A 19,554-nucleotide genomic window follows, 5' to 3' on the forward strand; every position below is an offset into this window, starting at 1 on the left:
CCACCCTTTACTTCCCTCTAAGGTGGCCCGGTCTCACTCTGGCTCCCACGTGACCTTCCCGGAGCCCCGGGACTGCGGAGGCTTTTCTCCGTGGCCTCCGCGCGGAGGGGGCGGGGCGCCGGCCGGCCCGGTTCTCGGCCCGAGGCTCGCGGGCCACCCCAGCGAGGCGGCTCCGATCCTTGCTCCACCCCCGGCCTGGGCCGGACCCTCCCCAGCTGGGCGGGGCGGAGGGAGCGGAGGGGGCGGAGGAGGAGAAGGAGGAAAAGAAAGAGGAAGGGAAGGAAGAAGGGAGGGGAAAGGGAGGAAAGAGGGAAGGAGGGAAGGAGGAAGGGCAGGAGGAAGGGCAGGAGGAGCGCGCAGCCTGCAGAGGAGCCCCCAGAGGCGCCCGGGAGCGGAGGGGCGGCGGCCTCTATCCCGTGACTGTGACCGAGCGGCGCCATGCAGCCCGGGCCTTCGGTGCTGGTGGCCAGCAGGTGAGAGAGGGGAGGGGGGAGGGACGGGGACGATGTTCAGGAAAGCTTCTGGGGCTCCAGCCAGGCCTCCCCGAGGCCCTTCCCCGGCCCCAAATACTGAGCCCCAGGGACGCCAGCCCTGAACGGGATCCCCCCACTTCTCCGAAGAGGAAACTGAGGCCCGAAGAGCGCCCCTCCCCAGCCTGCCGGACTCTGTCCGGGTCTGCGTCCCGAGGCCTGACTAAGCTGGCCCCTGCCGCCCCTCCCCCGGGGCGAGCTGTGTCCCAGCTCCGCGGGGGGCCTGCGCGCAGATTTCCTCTCTAAGGTAGCCCAGGCCCTTAGACCTGGGGGATTTTTTTTGGGGGGGAGGGGAGGCACTTCAGGATCGCGCATTTGGTCCTTCCCGTTTGCTTCGTTTTTTTTGCTTCTGCCAGAAAAAGGAAGGAAAGAAGGAAAGAAAGAGGAGAAAAGGGGGGGAAAGAAGGAAGGAAGGAAAAACAGCTTTCCTTTCTCGTGTTTTTTCCCTACTTTCTCCGTGACCACCCATTTTACAGAGGAGAAGACTAAGGCCCAGAAAAGCCCCAAATGTAGATAGCATGAGCTGCCAAGGGCGTCCAGGACTCCCTCCTGGAAACCGGAGACTCCTTATGGGAGCCTCAGGGATGAGGCTGCAGGGTTGGCTGGGCTGGGCATCTTGTCTGCTGTTGGCAGCTAAGGAGGCTGGGGTGAGTCCCAGGGAAGCTGGACAGACAGTGAGAGACCAGAGAGACTGAGACACGGAGAGAGACGGAGAGGAGCACGAGAGACAAAATGAAGATTCCAATCAAGTCTAGTCAAGTGATCAGGTGACCAAGCCAGGACTCAGGAAGACACCTACCTGTGGGCACTCCCGCTCTCTGCCTCAGTTTGTCATCTGTAAAATTGGGTTCCACCAGAGAAGGAAACGTCCAAGCACTCCTCTGTCTTTGGCAAGAAAACCTCATAGACAGTCCGTGGGGCTGCGTGGAATTGACATGAGTGAAGAAGTCCGGATGTAGGGGCAGCTGGGTGGTGCAGTGGAGAGAGCACCAGCCCTGAAGTCAAGAGGACCCGAGTTCAAATCTGGCCTCAGACACTTCCTGGCTCTGTGATCCTGGGCAAGTCACTTGACCCCAATTGCCTCAGGAAAAAAAAAAAAAGTCTTGCTCTATTTGGGGCTGCTGCTGGCCGGTGTTAGAGGGATGTCCCTAAGAGAGGGGTAGAGAATGGAGTTTGAATAATGGCCGCCAGATATTGGGAATCCCTGGGAGGAGGAAGGGAGGAGGGGGTAGAAATGGTCATTCCTGGGGAAACGCTTTCAGGTTATTTACCTGGGGGGGGGGGGGGCGGGGAGAAGTCACTTTCAGGATGGAGTCAGGGAATCCTGTGAGGGCCCCTAGTGGGATCTCAGGGAGAGAAGGAAGCGCCCCTCCCCCCTCAGGCAGGTGGGGGTGCTGCCGGGACAGGTACATCTTCCAGGGCCAGGAGGCTGCTGGGAAACGGAGGCATCTGGAACTTTGGGAATCAGAAGAGGGTGTTTCTGGGGTCTCGTCTGCCAGAGCACCTCGGGACCTCTCAGGGGTGTCGTCCTTCTGCTCCTTCCTGAGTCTGGGAGGCACTGGAGCAGGGAGGACGGCCTCCACTATTTGGAAGGCACAAGGGTAGTCAGGTGGGTGTGTCAGCTCCGAGCTCTCCCAGAGAGAGACTTGGAGTCGGAATCCTCCTCACACAGCCGCCAGTTCCGGGATCCTGGGTCTCCGAGGCTGCAAAGTCAGCTTGATGGATGTAGCACCCCCTGCCTGCGCCCCCGGAGAGGAGGCAGGGCCCGGGACAGCGAGCTCCCCCGGCCTCCTCTCCCCTCTGTCTGCAGAGCTCCAGCAGGGCGAGGCTTGGCCCCCTTGTCTCCCCGCCGGCTGGTCCCCAGTGAGCACCTAATAAGCGTATGTGGTGGGAGTCACTGGCAGAGAGGGGGCAGCCCCTAGCCTGAGGCCCCCTGCTGCCCCTCCTGCCTCTGACCTGGCCCTTTCCTTCCTCCCCGCAGGCAAGTTCAGAACGCCCACACGGGCTTGGACCTGTCGGTGCCCACGTACCAGGAGATCCATGGCAAGATGATGTCCGGCCACGTGGAGTACCAGGTGGTGGTGGTGACCCGGCTGCCCGCCTTCAAGTCGCCCAAGCACAGGCCGGACGACGTCGTGCAGTTCATGGTGAGAGCCTTGGCTTGGCTGGGGGGCGAGGCCGCTCTTGGGGACTTCGGGCAGAAGCTGGAGGGTACCCTTCGTGTGGGGGCGGGGCATCTGGTTCGGAGCAGGGGGCTAACCTCTGTGACCCCAGGAGCCTTCTGGGACCCCTCCCAGTCGGTCCCGAGAGCCTGCCATTGTAGTACAGTGAGAGGTGGGAGTGGGGGGTCCCCCATTCATCTGGCCATTCAGCTTGCAAGCATTGATTAGGCACCTGCTGTGTGCAGAGCTCTGTGTTCAGTGCTGGGAATCCAGAAAAAGAACCGAAGCATGGAGGCTCTATCCATCCAGGAGGAGGAGAGCTGCTCTACCAAGATATCCATCTTGTGGGGAGGGGGGAAAGAGGGGCGGAAGCACACTGCCCAGATCCCTTTGCCCCAGCATTTCATTCTAGATGGGCTCCAACAGCAGCTTGGTTTTAGAAGTGCCACTTGGGCTCTGGGCCCCCCACAGTGCTCCCCAGAGATCTGGTGGGACATCTCCAAGGTCTCTGGTCAGTATCTCTGGGGCACCTCCGTGCCGGCTAGGTGACTGGCAGGAGGAGCTAGAGCAGCGGGTGGGCATCCTCACGTCCTCCAAACCCCAGACGTGGCAGGCTCTGGGCTAAAAATCCACCCACTGGCTCATGGGAGCCAGACCGGAGCTCAGCCTCCTGATCCCCCCGGCACTGGTGCTGCTGGCAACTGTGCCTGAGCCGCTGGCCATGGTTACCCCGAGGGCTATCTTCTGCCTCCCCCGGGAAGACTAACACTCCCATTTTGCAGAAGGGAGACTGAGGCTGGATTCCCCTAAGGTCCTCCAGCTAGGAAGAGTCAGAAAGTAGATCTTGAACCCTGTCTCTCCCAGGCTAGCCCTGCTCGATCCACACTGGACTGGATTCCTTCTGAACAATAGCTTCAGGAAAACCCATAAACCCAGTTCTGGGGCCTTCCGTTTAGTGGGTTCCATCCCTTCTCTCACTGAGCCCTCTCCACAGCCCTTCCAGGACTGGCGGCTAAGAAAAAAAGCAGTCGGAGCCAGGGAGCATGAGTGCGAATTCTCCCATAGCCACTTACGGCCTTCAAACCTTCAGAGAGGCAAAGGGCCTCAGTTTTTAGATGAGAGGACTCTGAGGTTCCTTTTAGCTCTGATCCTGTGAATGCATGAAAGAAGCAGGAAAGCTATTTCTAGCCTACTTTACATGTAGGAACACTGAGGTCCAGGGGAATTAATCAGGACTATAGAATTGATTAGAATGGGGAGGGTCTTTGACATCATCTGATCCCATTTTACATCATCTCTGTACAGAAGTACAACGTACCTCATTGTACAGAAATTTTACAATTTTTACAATACATTTTTTTTATAAATTTTACAATACAAGAAGAAATTGAGATCTAAACAGGGGAAGAGTCCAAAGTAGAGTCAGGTCTTCTTCAGACTGCAACCCCAGGGCTTCCTCCACTGCCTGCCCCAATGGCTTCATGGGAGGGAACTGAAGATGGGCAAAACAACTCCCTCAAAATCTCTCGACTTCAAAGCTCTGGAGCCCGAACAAGTCTAACCCTAAATGCACTTTCCAGATTTTCTCAGTTCTGTGCCCTTTGCCCTGTATCACTGTGGTTGGGGATCTGCATCATCTGGAGTGTTTCTGGGGTTGTGTGGGGTTAAGTGACTTGCCCAGGGTCACACAGCTAGGAAGTGTTAAGTGTCTGAGACCAGATTTGAACTCAGGTCCTCCTGACTTCAGGGCTGGTGCTCTATCCACTGTACCACCTAGCTGCCCCTTTAACATTATTTTTTTTAAATGTTGAGTTTCCAATTCTCTGCCTCTTTCCCTTTCCCTCTTCTAAAATAGTAAGCAGTTTGATGTAGATTATACATGTGCAGTCATGCAGAAAATTTTCCATATTAGTCATGTTGGGAAAGCAAACAGGTCAAAAACACAAAGAATAAAGTAGCATCCATTGATCTGCACTCAGACTCCATCATCAGTTCTTTCTCTGGAAGTAAAAACTAATTTTTCATCAGGAGTCCTTAGGAATTGTGCGGCTGAGAATTGTCAAATCATTCATAGTTGAGACTACAACTGTTGCTCTTATAAGATACAATGTCACCTTCATGAGATATAATGTTGTCTATATAGATACAGTGTCACTCTTACAGGATACAATGGTGCTCTTAGGAGATACAATGTTGTTCGTGTAGACACAATGTCACTCTTACAAGATACAATGTTGCTCTTACTGAATAGATGTTCTCCTGGAGCTATTCTTGTCGTTCTGTATCAGTTTGGGTGATACTTTCCGGACTTTTCCAAAATCACCCTGCTCATCATTTCTTATAGCACCAGAATATTCCATTACAATCATACCACAACCTGTTCCCCAATTAATGAACATCCTCTCAATTTCCAATTTTTTTTGCCACCATTAAAAAAACTGCTATTTATGTATGTATATGTGTGCTTTTGTGTATGTATGTATATGTTTCTATTTACAAATATGTCCTTTTCCCATTTTAAAAACCCTCTTTGGGATATAGTTCTAGTAGTGGTGTTGTTGGATCAAAGGGCACGTTTGCACAGTTTTGTAGCCCTTTGGCCTCACTTCCAAGTCGATCCCCAGAATGCTTAGTTCAGTTCACAGCTCCACCAGCAGTGCATTAATGCCTCGATTTCCCCACATCTCCTCCAACATTTATCACCTTTCTTTTCTGTCCTGTTATTCCATCTGATCAGAATTGTTCGTTTACATTTTTCTAATCAATAGAACATTTTTGTGACTGTGGATAGCTTTGATTATTTTATCTGAAAATCGCCATTCCTGTTCATTGACTATCATTTGGGGGATAATTTATATTCTTACAAATTTTGATCCCGTTCCCTATATGTTTGAAAAATAAGGCCTTTATTAGAGGTATTTGCTTTAAAAATTGTCCTAAACTTCTGCTTTCTTTCTAATTTTGACTGTACTAATTTTGTTTGGGCAAAAGCTTTTTAATTTAATATAACCAAATTTTCCATTTTGCATCCCCTAATACTCTGTCTCTTGTCATAAATTCTTCCATTCTCTATAGATTTGAGAGACAAACTATCCCTTGAACTCCTGATTTGCTTATGGTATACTTTCTGTCTAAATCATACATCCCTTTTGACTTTATTTTGGTATATAGTATAAATGTTCTATACCTAATTTCTGCCAACTCCAACACACTTCTCCTTAGATCAAACCATTTTGAAGAACTGAAAATTTACAACCTCCCAGTACTAGCTCTGAAAATAGCTGCATAAAAACCCTGAAACTTGACACAGTGCCACCTCCACCCAAGAAGAAGACAATCATGAAAAGAAGGATAACAGCTTGGAAAAGGAGACACAAAAAAGTACTGAAGAAAATCAGAATAAACTATCAGATTAAAAATCAGAATAGACCAAGTGGTAAAAGAGACACCGAATTTCACTGAAGAGAAGACCCTAAATGGTCAATTTAAAAGAGATGAAAAAGCTCTTTTCTGCATCTTCCAAAAAATTATTGAGGATTTCTAGCTTTTCTGATTTTTCCAGAAGCATAGGATAAAATAAAGATTGAAAGAACCCACTCTTCACCTTCTAAAGAGATCCAAAATGAAAATTCTCAAGAATGTTATAACAAATAAGGAGAAAATATTGCAAGTCATCAGAATATTGTGGAACCATAGTCAGAATGACGTAATATTTAGCAGCTTCTACATTAAAGGATTGGAGGGCTTGGAATATGATATTCTAGAGGGCAAAAGAGCTAGAAATATAACTGTGAATAATGTACCCAGTAAAACTGAGTATAATTCTTGGGAGGGGGGGGAAGGATGGATATTCAAAGAAATAAAGGACTGATAAAAAGACTAGAACAGAATAGAAAATTTGACTTTAAAATATAAACATCAAAAGAAGCATAAAAAAGGTAAATGGCAAATAGAGATTCAATAAGGTTAAACTGTTTACATTCCTACATAGGAAGTTGAAACTTGTAACTCCTGAGCCCTTTATCATCATTGGGACAATTAGAAGGAGTGTGCATAGACAGAAGAAGCATGGGTGTAAGTTGATTAGATGGAATGATATCTGAAAAAAAATTAAATTGGGGATAGAAGAGATGATTCACTGGGAAAGGGGGAAGAGAGCAGTAGAATGGAGTGAATTATTTCACATAAAATGGTACAGAAGAGCTTTGAAGGTGGCAGGGAAAATGGGAAAGACAGAGGAAATCACCTGAATCTTACTCCCATTGGAACTGGCTCGAAGAGGGAATAACATACTCATTTAATTGATTAAAGAAATCTATCTAATCCTATAGTAGGAGGGAAAGAAAATAAGAGAAGGAGAGGCTGATAGAAGGGAGGAGGGGTGGAAGCAAACCACTTTTGAGAATGGACAAAGTGAAAGAAGAGAGAAAAAGTAGGATAAATGGAGGAAATAGGTTGGAGAGAGAGATAACTGAAAAAAAAATTTATAGCAAGTTTCTTTGATAAAGGTTTTAATTCTCAAATATATAGAAACAGTCAAATTTTTTTAAAAAAATATAACCATTCCATAGTTAATGAATGATCAAAGTATATGATGAAAGTTTTCATCAATCAGATCAATCAAAACTATAGTCATTTGACAAAATGTTCTAGATCATTATTGATTAGAAAAATGCAAATTAAAACAACTCAGAGGTGCCATCCCACAGCCATTAGCTAATATGACAGAAAAGGAAAATGACAAATATTGGGGGAGAGGGGGATATGGGAAAAATTGAGACACATCCATTGTTGGTGAAATTGAATAGATCCTGTCATTCTGGGGATCAATTTAGAACTATGCTAAAAGGACTGTATCCTTTGACCCAGCTAAACCACTGCTAGAGCTGTATCCCAAAGAGATAAAAAGAAATGGGCCAAAATGTGCAAAAATATTCGTAGCACCTCTTTTTGTCATGTCAAAGAATTGGAAATTGAGGGGGTATTCATCAATCAGGGAATGGCTGAATAAGTTGTGGTATATAATTGTGATGAATTACTGTTGCCCTGTGAGAAATGATGAACAAAATACACTCAGAAAAACCTGGAAAAAGTTGAACTGATGCAAAGTGAAGTGAGCAGAACCAGGAGAACTTTATATTTGGGAATAGCAACACTGTAGGATGATCAGCTGTGAGTGACAGCTTTTTTCAACAATACAGTTATCCAAGACAATTCCTCTTTTTAAATTTTCAATCTAAATCTTCTCCCTACATCAATTGCCCCCCTAAATATTTTTTAAATTTCAATAATATTCTTCCAATTACATGTAAAGATAGTTTTCAACATTCATTATTTTTTCAATGATAACATTTTTTAAAAAGTATCACTTTATTAAAAAATAAAAATTAAAAGTATTACTTTATTTCTCCCCCAAATTACATGTCAAAACAGTTTTTTACATTTACTTTTTTTAAATGTTGAGTTCCAATTTTTTTTGTACAATCATTGTGTACAATGTGTACAATCATTTTAAACATTTTTCCATGTTAAACAACTATAGGAAAAAATCAGAACAAAATGGAAAAACCACAAGGAAAAAAGCAAAAAAGGTGAAAATAGCATGTTTTGATTTGAATCCACTCTCCATAGTTGTCTGGGTGCGGATTTTTTCTGTCCCAGAACCAGGACATTTCCAAAGGACTTGTGATGAAATATGAGTCACCTTCAGAGGAACAATCGATGGCATCTGAGTGAAACTTAAAGCATATTTTTAAGCTTTTCTTTATTCTTCTTGTTTTGATTTTGGTTTTTGGCCTGTGTTTCTTTTTTTTTTCCCCCACAACATGTAAATCTGCCTTATTTTAAATGTGTCACCATAACAGATTATCTTCTCAAGGTTTGGGGAGGTTGGAAGAAAATCTGGAACTCAATATTTTCAAAAATAAATAAAACCTTTTTGACATGTAATTTTGAGGGGAAAAATAATCTTTTTTTTTAAAGGCTACCATTAAAAAATAATAAATGGCCCTTTTCCGGAGCCCCATCTTCATGTGATCTTTATGCCCTTTCAAGTCAGGACCAGGGGGCAGTGAGAGACTACAAAGGGCAGTTTCAGCCTGGTGTCAGGCTTTCCTAACCAGCAGCTCTCTGGGGCAGAGTTTGGTGCTTAATAAATGCTTGTTGCCTCGGTGACAGTGGATGGGCTGGGGCGAGCCTCCTCCCTAGAGGTCTTCAGGCAGAGACAGGATTCCCAAGAGTGTTGCAGGTCCTGGGATGGATGAGCCTGACTCTGGTCCCCAAAGCTCCATCCTGAGTCAGTTTCACTTGCCCTGGCCCTGTCCTCGGTGCCCACAGAAATCACTACCAGCTGTTTGGGAAGCCACCAGGGGCTGGGGCTGGGCTCTTTCTTCCCCCCCCGCCCCCCCAACACACACACTGGACAAGCCCTCTCCTCTGGGGCTGCCTCGTGCCCTGGTCAGCATGTGTCCATCTCATCCCAGGTTTCCAAGAAATACAGTGAGATCGAAGAGTTCTACCAGAAGCTGACGAGCCGCTATCCACAGGCTGCTCTCCCCCTGCTCCCCAGGAAAATCCTGTTTGTCGGGGAGTCCGACATCCGAGAGCGCAGAGCGATGTTCAATGACATCATGCGTCAGATCGCTAAGGACGGGGAGCTGGTGAGCAGCCCCGAGCTGCTGGAGTTCTTGGGTGAGTGACTAGGGGCTCCAGGCTCCGGCATGTCTGTGTCCACGCAGGCACTGGGGCTGGGAGCTGGGCTGGATTTGAATTGCTTTCTAGGGTGTCAGAATGGGGAAGGCCCCTAGAACAGGGACTGTCACAGATGGGAGCGCTCCTAGAACAGGGACTGTCACAGATGGGAGGGCTCCTAGAACAGGGACTGTCACAGACGGGAGGGCTCCTAGAACAGGGAATGTCTAAGTTGGCAGGGAGCTTAGAACAGGCAATTATCAGCTTTGGAAATCTCTTAGAATATGGAACTAGAAAGTTAGACCTGGGAGGGACTTGAGAACCTAGAACAGAGAAGCTGGGAGAAGCCTTGGATCAGAGAACAGGGAGCAGCAGGCCAGAGACAGGACAGTCATTACCAGAAGCCACCCAGTGAGACAGAACCAAATCTCGAACCCGATGCTTCTGAAAGGTGACTAAGGTTCTTTGCAGCTTAATTGCCAGCTGCGTGCCATCCCGCCCCCAGGAAGTTTGCCGTCGCGCAAAGCGCTGCTCTGGGTTTCCTAAATTCTAGGACCCCAGATTTAGAAAGACAAGGGGAGGCAATCTGCTCCATTCCCCAGGTTTTACAGGTGGGGAAACCGAGGAAGCCCACAAAGAAAAAGGTCTTGGCCGTTCCCTTGCAGAAGTGCGGCCGGTGTCCAGGCTCGTGCCTTCCCCCCAGTGACTTCCTCCTGCCTTCCTTTTGTGTCTCCTGCTACAGGAACGAAGCCCTCTGGGGGAAGTGATTTAATTGGGCGGCGTCTGCAGGAGCAGGAGAAGGAGGAGACTGATGGGGACCCTGGGGATGGGATTGACTTCTTCCAGGAGCCAGACAAGACAGGGAGCGGGGCTCCCCTGCCTGGCAGCCTGAGCCACCAGAGGGCAGAGGAGGAGGAGGAAGAGGAGGAAGAGGTGCTGGACCCCCTGGGCATCATGCGGTAGGTCCTCATCTCCTGCTGTTGGGAATCCTGGGTTCAAGTATTGACCCTGCCATTTTACTCCTGCTTGGCCCTCCAGCCAGGGATTCCTGAGTCTGAGCGCTTGGGCGCGCTGTCTCAGGAAGGCTCTTCCCTGGGCTCTGCGTGCACAGCAGAAGGAAGGGCGGGGGGAGGGGGGAGGGAGGGTCTCCCTCCTCTGTCTCTGTCTCCTCTCTGCTGAGGAGCCAGCCTGGCTGGGCAGGCTCCCAGTCTGGGCCTTGGTGCTCCCCAGCAATTCTCATCTGTCAAATGAGGGGGGAGGGGAGTAGCTGATTCCTCCAGGATCCTCAGGATGGAGCTGGAGGGGACTTAAAGGCTGACTCCAACCCCCTAATATTTTAAATGTAGAAACTGAGGCACAGGTTAAGTGACTTGCCCAGGGTCACACACCTAGTGAGTGGCTGAGGCAGGATTTGAACTGCCCACTTGGACACTTGAACCACCTGTTTAACTCTGAGCCCCCTTGCTGACATGAGTTATATTTATCTGATTCCTTCTGTGTGCTGAGCCCTGTGCTTAGGTTCTGGAAACGGGTGGGGGTGGGAGCATGGGGGGAGGGGAGAGATCAGCCCCTGCCCTTCAATAACACCTTCTGCAACCCTTGCCAACCCAAACCCTTTCAGTCTCATTCTTCTCATCTAGAAAATGGGGATCCTAGAGCCCCCGCCCTAAGTGAGGAGCTTTAAAAACTTATCCAACACTGGTTCAATTGACTGAGCCATTATTAAATGCTGACTGTATTCAGAGCACATAGGATTGGGAACCCAGGATCAGAGTGCTGTAAAAGGCACTCCAAGGCCCCCAGCCCGACCCAACAAGGAGTCATCCAGCTTTTGCTTAGACACTTGGCAGTGAGGGGGAACCCACCCCTCTCGGAGGAGCCCCTTTCCACACTGGGACAGCTCTCCTTGTAAGGATTATTCTGACCTCCAGCCTAAATCTGCCTCTGCAGCTCTCTGGAACTCCCCGGGGTTCCTGCCCTCTAGCGCTTAGCCCTTCTTCTCATGGCAAAAAAGGCACAACAATTATACTTGTTTGCACTCAGAGTTCATCAGTCCTCTGTCCATGAATAACAGAATCTTTTGGAACTGTCTTATATCACTGTCATTCCCAGAGTAGCCAAGTCTTTCACAGTTGACCGTCATTACCCAATTGCTTTGTCTTTTTAAAATAATATAATTTCTAATTACTTGGAAAGATAAATGTTAACACTTAAAAATTTGGGGGTCAAATATTCTGCCACCCACCCTCTTTTCTCCCCTTCTAAAACAGCAAACAATTTGATATAGGTCATATATGTGCAATCATGTCAAACATTTCTATATTAGTCAAGTTGTGAGAGAAGAAACTGACCAAAAGAAAAAAAAACGATATAAGAAATGTCACAAGAGGATGCTTTGAGCTGCATTTAGACTCCATCCTCAGTTTTTTTCTCTGGAGGAAAGTTGCATTTTTTTATCATGAGTCCTTTGGAATAATCTTGAATCATCTCTTGGTGAGAAGAACAAAGTCCATCATAGTTGATCACCATACAGTGTTTTTATTAGTGGGTACAATGTTCTTCTGGTTCCGCTCACTTACCTTTGCATATCTCTACCTTTTTTACTTCAGCTGATACTTATTCTGCTCTAGCACTTGTGTCTTTCTGTTTCAAGTGTGTGTCTTATAAACAATATATTATTTTATTCAAGTTTATAATCCATTCTATTCTCTGCTTCCTTTTATGGGTGAGCTCATCCCATTTACATTCACGGTAATGAATACTGTGTATTTCCCTCCATTTTATCTTCTTACCTTTTTTACTCCTTTTTTTTAGCCTTTCCCTCTTTGAAACTGTTTTGCTTCTGACCGCGGCTTCCTTTAAATCCACTCTTCCTTTTACAATCCTTTTCCTTCTCCCCACCCTCTCCCCTTCTGTCTTTTTTCTATTGATAAGATTGATTTCTATATTACATATAGATATATAGTCTTCCCTCTTTGAACCAATTCCAATGAAATTGAAGTTCAAGCTTTGCCTGTCACCCCCACCCTCTGATTATTTTCCCCTCCAGCATAAAAGTTCTTTGCATGCCCTTTTTTCCTTTTTCTACCTCTCCCTTGCCCCTTCTCCCACTGTGTCCCTCTTTCTTACTTATTCATTTAGTTTTGAGGTATCCATGCTTTTTGTCCATATAAACTCTTAATTGCTCTAATAATTATAGTTCCTAGGAGTAACAAAGTTGCTATGTAAGAATGTTAAATGGATTAACCTTGTGGGATCTCTTATGAATTTTCTTTCCTGTTTTCTTTTTTTAATGCTTCTCTTGAGATATAGTTGAATGCTGAATTTTGTATTCAGCTCTACTCTTTTCATCGGGAATTCTTGAAAGTCTCTATTTTAGTAAATATCCATTTTTTCCCCTGAAGGATTATACTGAATAGGTGATTCCTGGTCCTAATCCTAGCTGGAATATCACATGTCCAGCTCAAGCCTTTAAAGTAGAAGCTGCTAAATCTTAGGTGATCCTGACTGTGGCTCCACAATTTTTGAATAGTTTCTTTCTGGTTACTTGTTTTATTTTCTCCTTCACATGTGAGCTTGAATTTGGACATAATATTCCTGGAAGTTTTTATTTTGGGGCCGATAGTGGATTATTTCTCTTTCTATTTTATCCTCTGGATCTGAGATGCTGGCCAATTTTCCTCTCTCGTTTCTTGAAATATGATAGAGATCTTTTTTGGATCATGGTCTTCAGGTAATCCAGTAGTTCTTAAATTTTTCTTTCTGCTCAATCTGTTTTCCAGTGAAATAGCTCACATTTTCTTGTGGTTTTTTTTTATTCATTTGATTTTGTTTTATTATTTCTTGATGTCTCATGGGATCAGTAGATTCCACTCGCCCGATCCTAATTTTTAAGTTACCGACTTCAGTGAGTTTTTGTATTCTCTTTTCCATTTCACCCCAGGTCTTTACCTCTGTCCTTTTCACAAGAACAGCACAGGACCTTTAATCAAATTACTTTGCAGAAATCTCTGTTGACCATCCCCTGACCTTCCCTTGTAGCCGCCCCATGACCGAAGCAAACAGCTCCCGGGGGGCCTTTCCCAGTCTGTAAGATGCCGTCCATGGGATCCGCACTTTTTTTTGCCTTCTTTCGTGAAACGTCCTAAAATCTCAAGAACCACAGCGTTGCTCCCTGATCTTTAGTTCGCTGACTGTTATCCTTCCTTTGTTGATAGGACCATCCTTGCCCTTCTCCAGGTCATTGATACCTTGGTACCTCCTCCATTTTCCACAGTCCTTCAGATATTCCTGGCCGGGGCTGAGCAGTCACATCTGCCGGTTCTTTGGGGACCCCTGGATCCTCTGGGTGCAGTGCCTGGGATTCACCCAGGGCAGCCAGGTGCTCCTTTCCTTTTTCCTTGCTTCTCTTGAGGATCACCTTCCCACCCCTGCTTTGGGCCCTTTGTGGCCAGACACCTACAAGCAGACTCACACTGAGGCCCTCTCCCTGTTGTCCATCCTCCCACCTGCCCTTGTCACTGCCCTCTCTTCCCCCCAAGGCCATTTTGCCCTGGTCCAGCCTTCATTTTTGTTCTGCACTTGCCTCACTTCCTTGTGACCTTGAAATCCCCGGCACTGATTTGTAGGACGGGGAAGTGACCCTGGCCTCTGGGGTCAGTGTCTTCCCCTCTGGGGGCCCTCTTCCCTCCGGGGTAGCTGGTCGTTGAGGTCCCAGCCTTCCTCGGGCCTTCCCTCGGTTGCTAAAGCCGGTGTCTCTCCCCGCGTCTCATAGCCGCTTCCTGAGTCACTGGGGTCAAGCGGGGACAGCGGAGGCCGAAGCGAATCGTCCGCAGCCAGCGCCGCCGGTGCCGCCCGTCCCCCGCCGTCCCCGCTCGGGCCTTGTTTTGGTAGAGATAAGAGCGTCTATCGCTCCTGGGAACCCGCTCCAACACAGCCCAGACTTGGCTTGCCCGGAGCCGGCCGTGGGCTGCTCCTTTTTTGGGCAGGAAAACACTCTGTGGGTGCAGAGGATGTTCCCTCGGATTTCCTCTTCATTCCGGGAGGAGGTGCCAGAGCCGGGCAGCCAAGAACCAGCCTCCCAGGCCCCCGCCAGCTCCAGGGCTTCCCTTAGGGCGGCTTGCCTCCCGGCAGCCCTCTTCACTCTCCTTCCCAGAAACACAAATTAAGCGCCTTCTGTATGCGGGCCGTACCTCTTCCAGGGGGAGAGCCTGTAAGCACACCAAGTAAATGGGAGTGAACCCGAGGGTCTCAGAGGCTGGACTCAGGGTATAAGCTCCTGGGTGCCCGCTGAGGGGCCCTCAGCCCTTCCAGTGTGTCCTTCCCCCTGATTTGTGAAATCTAGAGAGGGTCACACACTCAGGGCCAGAGCCATCATCGGCAAGGGAGGGGGGCTCCCAAATGCTGGGGACCCAGCCCCCACCTTCCCAGACAGCTCATTCTCCCCAGGCAGCTCGAGCTCTAGGGAAGTCCTCAGTGGCCCCTGGGGAGTCCCGTCTGCCTCCCCTGGTTCTGTTCTCTGGAGCGGGCTTTGGGGGAAGACCCAGGCTCCCCATCAGTGAGCGGCTGCCAGGGGTGGCCTTCCACGGCCCTGAGCCCTCTGCTGTCCCTCCCCGTTGTGGCCAGGGTGGGGCGCCCAAGAGCCGCTGCCGGCCGCATCCCTGGGTGGGAGGCAGGGCCCTGGAACTGTGCCAGAGGGGCCGCCCTTGGGGCCCGGAGCCCTGTCCTCCTGGGCCAGCACCGCTCAGCCCGGGCAGCAGATGTGTCATTGATGCTGTGGAGCCCAAGCCCCATCTGACGGAATAACAAACTGAGCCTTGACAAGCGGAGGGCCAGATGGGAGGGCCTTGTCTCTGCCCGGAGCCCCTCGTTTCCCGCTGGGACCCACCTCCTGGCCGCCGCCTTCCTTGATTTCCCTCTGCCTGCTCCTTTTCCCAACCCCCATGCCGCGCCCCAAGTGTGGGCTCCCCCAGGCTCCACCCTGGCCCCTCTCCTCATTTCTCTCCTCCTGACATCGGAAGTTCCCATGACTTCAAGGACGGACCCCTCATCTGTGTCTCCAGCCCTCACCTCTCTCTGGAGCTCCGGCCCCATATTGCCAGAGGCTGCAATAGCACAGTTCCCCCTGAATGTGGCCCAGAGACATCTCAAACTGGACTCGGGGTCTCTCCGCCTCCCTCACCCCATAACCCCTAGGGTGCTAAGGCCGGTTGGCCCCGCCCCTACAGGCAGCGCCGAGTCACCTCTCACTTGGACTACTGCGCCTCCTCCTGCCCCCATCCTCCCATACAGCCCCAGTGCAGCCCCCACAGTTCCCTCAAGGCCCAGGCTGTGCCCAGACCCCTCCCCCAGGACACACCTTCAGCGGGCCAGGAGAGCCTGGACATGAGCTCCCCCACCAACACCCCCCCCCCCCCCCCCCGCATGGGACCACCCCTTCCCGAGACCCCTCCCCCACATTCACAGGGCGGCCCCGGGAGGCGAGAAGTGCCTCCACCTGCCTTCGGGCCAGCACCAGCCCCCGGGGCGCGGTCCCTCTGGCTCTGTTTATCTCCGTGCCCGTTTCTCCTTGTCCTCTGTGTGTCTGTCTCTGTCCCTTCTCCCGCTCACCGGAGGTCACCCAGCAGAGACCAGAGGTCCCTTTTTGCAGTTTCACGGCCTCTGGGAGTGGGGAGGGGGACCTTTCCCCCTCCCCCCTCGCCCGCAGCCGGCCCAGCTCCCCATGTACCCGGTGTTCTGCCCTTCGGGCTCCCCTGCGCCACGTGCCGGGGAGGAGCTCGGCCCCGCCCCCTGCGCCCAACGACCCGCTCTCCCTCCCCAGGACCAAGAAGCCCAAAAGGCCTCGAGCCCCCGCGCCGGCCACGCCCAGGGCGGCCCCTGCGGGCTCGGGCAGGCCCAAGCTGACCATCTTCGAGGAGGAGGCGGACCAGGAGGAGGAGGAGCTCTTCAGCCCGCGGCGCTCGCCCCCGAGCCCCGCCGGTGAGTGGCAGCGGCCCCGGGGGCTCTGGGGGGTGGGGGGGGAATCCTCACTGGGCGTTTGGGCCTGCGGCGGCAGAAAGCCCCGAATTCAAAACCTGCCCCGGAAACAGTGACTGTGACTCTTGCCCAGTCTGCCTCAGTTGCTTTCTCTGTAAAATGGGAAAAGTCAGAGCAGCCCATGTGCATAAAGAGGTTCCTGGAAGTGACAGGCCGTGGGATGATGGGCCGGGCGGGGAAGGAGCCTGGGTTCTCTCAGACATCGCCTCCTCCTGGAAGTCCGCCCTGAAGCCCCGGGCTGGGGTCTCACTCAGCCCCCCCGGGGCCTCTCCGGGCTTTGAGGCGCCTCTGTGTCTCTGTCCCCAACAAGGACTCCGAGCTCCGGGGGGACAGGGGCTGCTCTCCCCTTTCCCCCCCCCCCCCCGTTCTTGCAGACAGTCCAGTGCCCGGACTAGGGGCTCACTGGGGGCGGGGTGTTCCCTGGGGGGTCCGTGAGCCCCCTCAGATCCTGCACTGGCCGAGCTGGGGCCCTTCCGGCCCCCCCAGTCACCCCCCCTTCCCTTCTGGCCCTGACCCGGGTCTCAGACAGAGCCACTCCCTCCCCTCCCCCCGCCCCCCAGGAAGCCCGGGGCCCAGAGCCCCTGCACATCAGCGGGCCAGGTGACGGGCAGTGAGCATTTATTAAGCGCCTCTGCTGCTGAGCTCGCGCCTCCCTGAGTCCTGCAGAGGGGCCCAGAGGCCCGGGCTCGGACAGGGACCCAGGGCTCGGACGGGACCAACAAAGCCGGAGCGAGCGCTGCCCCGGGGCGGTTTGGGATCCCCGACTCCTCCCTGGTGTTCCGCAGCCGCTAACACAGCCCCCCACCAAAATAAAAGCCCTCCCTGCTAACAGATGCTTAAAGCCGAGCAAAAGATATCCGCGCTTTCCCGACAACCAGCAGGGGGCGCTCTGAGCAGCTCCCCCGATCCCATGATGGCTGTCCTGGCTCCTGGGGGGGGGAGGGGGTGCCGTTGCCCGGCACACAGCAGGGGCCTAATAAGTGCTGACCCGTTGCCTCCGCCTGCAGGTCACCGGTTGTTCGAGGATCCTGACCTCGGAGGGAAGGTCTCCCTGGGAGATTCCCTGCTTTTGCCAGCTGCCTGTGAGCCCCAGCAGGGGCGCCCGGGCGTCAGTGACCTGTTCGGGTGGGTACTGGGGGGCGGAGCCGGAAGGGAAGCCCGGGCCACAGAACCCGCCCCCTCACTTAGCCAGGGCCCCCAGGAGATGTCAGGCAGGATTCGCACCCGGGGCTTCCCACTGCCCCCCCCCAACTGACAAAGTCCCATCAGACAACCCCCCCCCATTCAGGCCAGCAGCTGGCGGATCTCCAAAGGGGGGGGCCCTTCATCTTGTTACCCAGCATGCCCTTCCCCACTGGGCCCCATCGTCCCCTCATGGGGGCGCCCGAGGGCAGCGCCCCCCTCTGTCTGGGAGTTAACAGCACCTGGCTCATAAGAGCTGGGCAGGAGAAATGCCCCCTGCCCCGCCCCTCGGGCCTCTGGGTGAGCCCGGAACCATCCGGCCCCAGGCTCGGTGAGGAGGAGGAAGCAGGCTCAGGCCTCTGGGAGGGGCAGTGGCCGCCTGGGCACTGCCGTGGGCACTGCTGTGGGACGGGCACAGCCACGGGACGGGCACTGCTGTGGGATGGGCACTGCCGTGGGCGCTGCTGTGGGACTGGTACTGCTGTGGGCACTGCTGTGGGATGGGCACAGTCACAGGATGGGCACTGCTGTGGGACTGGCACAGTCATAGGATGGGCACTGCTGTGGGACTGGCACAGCCACGGGATGGGCACTGCTGTGGGACGGGCACAGCCACGGGATGGGCACTGCTGTGGGACTGGCACAGTCATAGGATGGGCACTGCTGTGGGACTGGCACAGTCATAGGATGGGCACTGCTGTGGGATGGGCATAGTCACAGGATGGGCACTGCTGTGGGACGGGCACAGTCACAGGACGGGCACTGCTGTGGGACGGGCACTGCCACGGGACGGGCGCTGCTGGTACCAGGGCCGCTCATCAGCTCCCTTTGCTTTGCTCCTCAGAATTGAAGAGGACTTGGACAAGATCCTGAGTTTGGGGTCACAGGCCGGAGCCCAGGCCCCACCCAGGGCCAAGCCTCGGGTGCCCCCCAAGCCAGCGATCCCCAAGAAGCCCGTGACCGTGCCCCCGGAGGGAGCGGCCCCCCGGGGGGCCCAGCCCCAGGTGCAGGCCCAAACTCTCAGCGAGCTGGACATCTTGAAGTACATCCAGGACCAAAATTCAGCCCACACTGCTGCCCCCAGCCTCTTCTGAGGAGCCCTGACCCCCGCGGGGGAGGGGAGTCGGCCCGCCCCAGCCCTCAGAGGGAACCTGCTTTGAGCGGGTGCCAGAGGCCCCGGTGACGTCGTTGGGGAGGAGGGGGTCTGGGGAGACCCCGGCGAGGGACCCCACTGTGGGACCTTCTCCAGGTCTCTGACTTTCTGTGCCTCCGTTTCCTTATCCACAAAGGGAGGGGGAGGGGCCTCCTTAGCTGCTTCCTGGGGGGTTGTGAAGTGCCTTGGGGGGTGGCTGTTTTCGGGGGTCCCCGTCTCCGGGCCTCCCGTGTCGCTGCAGGTGCTAAAATAAACAGACTGAATGAGGTTGCTCGGGGGCCGGGGTCCTTCTGAGGGGCGACGTGCCCCCGGGGCGGGGGGAGGTCGTGGGGGCCGGTGTCGTCTGTCCTTGACTCAGAGAGGGCCCTGACGGAGGCGACGCCGGGCCTGCGAGTGAATTGGGGGGCAGGGAGGTCGCCTGCCTCAGTGTCCCCTCAGTGGGCAGAGGTCCGGCGGCCGGGATGGCCCTGCACGCGGGGGAGACCTCGGTCTTCAGCAGGTCTCGTCCGACCGAGGCAACGCCGCTCCTGACAGGGGGAACCGGGGCCGAGGAGGGCTCCCCGAGGCCATGTTTGCTAGAAGGGGAACCGGGACCAAAGGGCGAAAGATGGGCCCGAGTCTCCCCCTCCCCAGGCAGCTGGTGCGGGTCTCCCAGAGAAGGGAGCTCTGGGGTCGTGCGAGCTGGGCCGGGCGGTGGCCCGGAGGCGGAACAGAGAGGGGGATGGGCAAAGGGGCGGCCGGAGGCCCCGTGCCTCCGAGCTCCCGGGATCCTGCTGAGCTTCCCACCCCCAGAGACCCGATG

General features: G+C 52.7%; 1 protein-coding gene across 1 annotated transcript; it reads left to right on the forward strand.

Annotated features, from left to right (window-relative positions):
- The first annotated feature begins 263 nt into the window (after positions 1 to 263).
- Positions 264 to 19,023, forward strand: HS1BP3 (HCLS1 binding protein 3). The gene is made up of 7 exons (XM_051974084.1): positions 264 to 473; positions 2,512 to 2,677; positions 9,175 to 9,382; positions 10,125 to 10,341; positions 16,203 to 16,360; positions 17,425 to 17,542; positions 18,444 to 19,023. The coding sequence occupies exons 1-7, from the start codon at positions 439 to 441 to the stop codon at positions 18,691 to 18,693; spliced, it is 1,152 nt and encodes a 383-aa protein (XP_051830044.1). The 5' UTR covers positions 264 to 438; the 3' UTR covers positions 18,694 to 19,023.
- Positions 19,024 to 19,554: the final 531 nt, after the last annotated feature.

Source organism: Antechinus flavipes, chromosome 2 (assembly GCF_016432865.1).
Source record: "Antechinus flavipes isolate AdamAnt ecotype Samford, QLD, Australia chromosome 2, AdamAnt_v2, whole genome shotgun sequence".
NCBI lineage: Eukaryota > Metazoa > Chordata > Mammalia > Dasyuromorphia > Dasyuridae > Antechinus > Antechinus flavipes.

What these genes read in the sequence shown, in the direction of transcription:
- HS1BP3 (XM_051974084.1), top strand. Translation starts at nt 439, where the DNA reads ATGCAGCCCGGGCCTTCGGTGCTGGTGGCCAGCAG. An exon ending in CTCGCCCCCGAGCCCCGCCG is followed by an intron (nt 16,361 to 17,424) that starts GTGAGTGGCAGC and finishes CTCCGCCTGCAG; the next exon opens with GTCACCGGTTGTTCGAGGAT. An exon ending in GGCGTCAGTGACCTGTTCGG is followed by an intron (nt 17,543 to 18,443) that starts GTGGGTACTGGG and finishes TTTGCTCCTCAG; the next exon opens with AATTGAAGAGGACTTGGACA.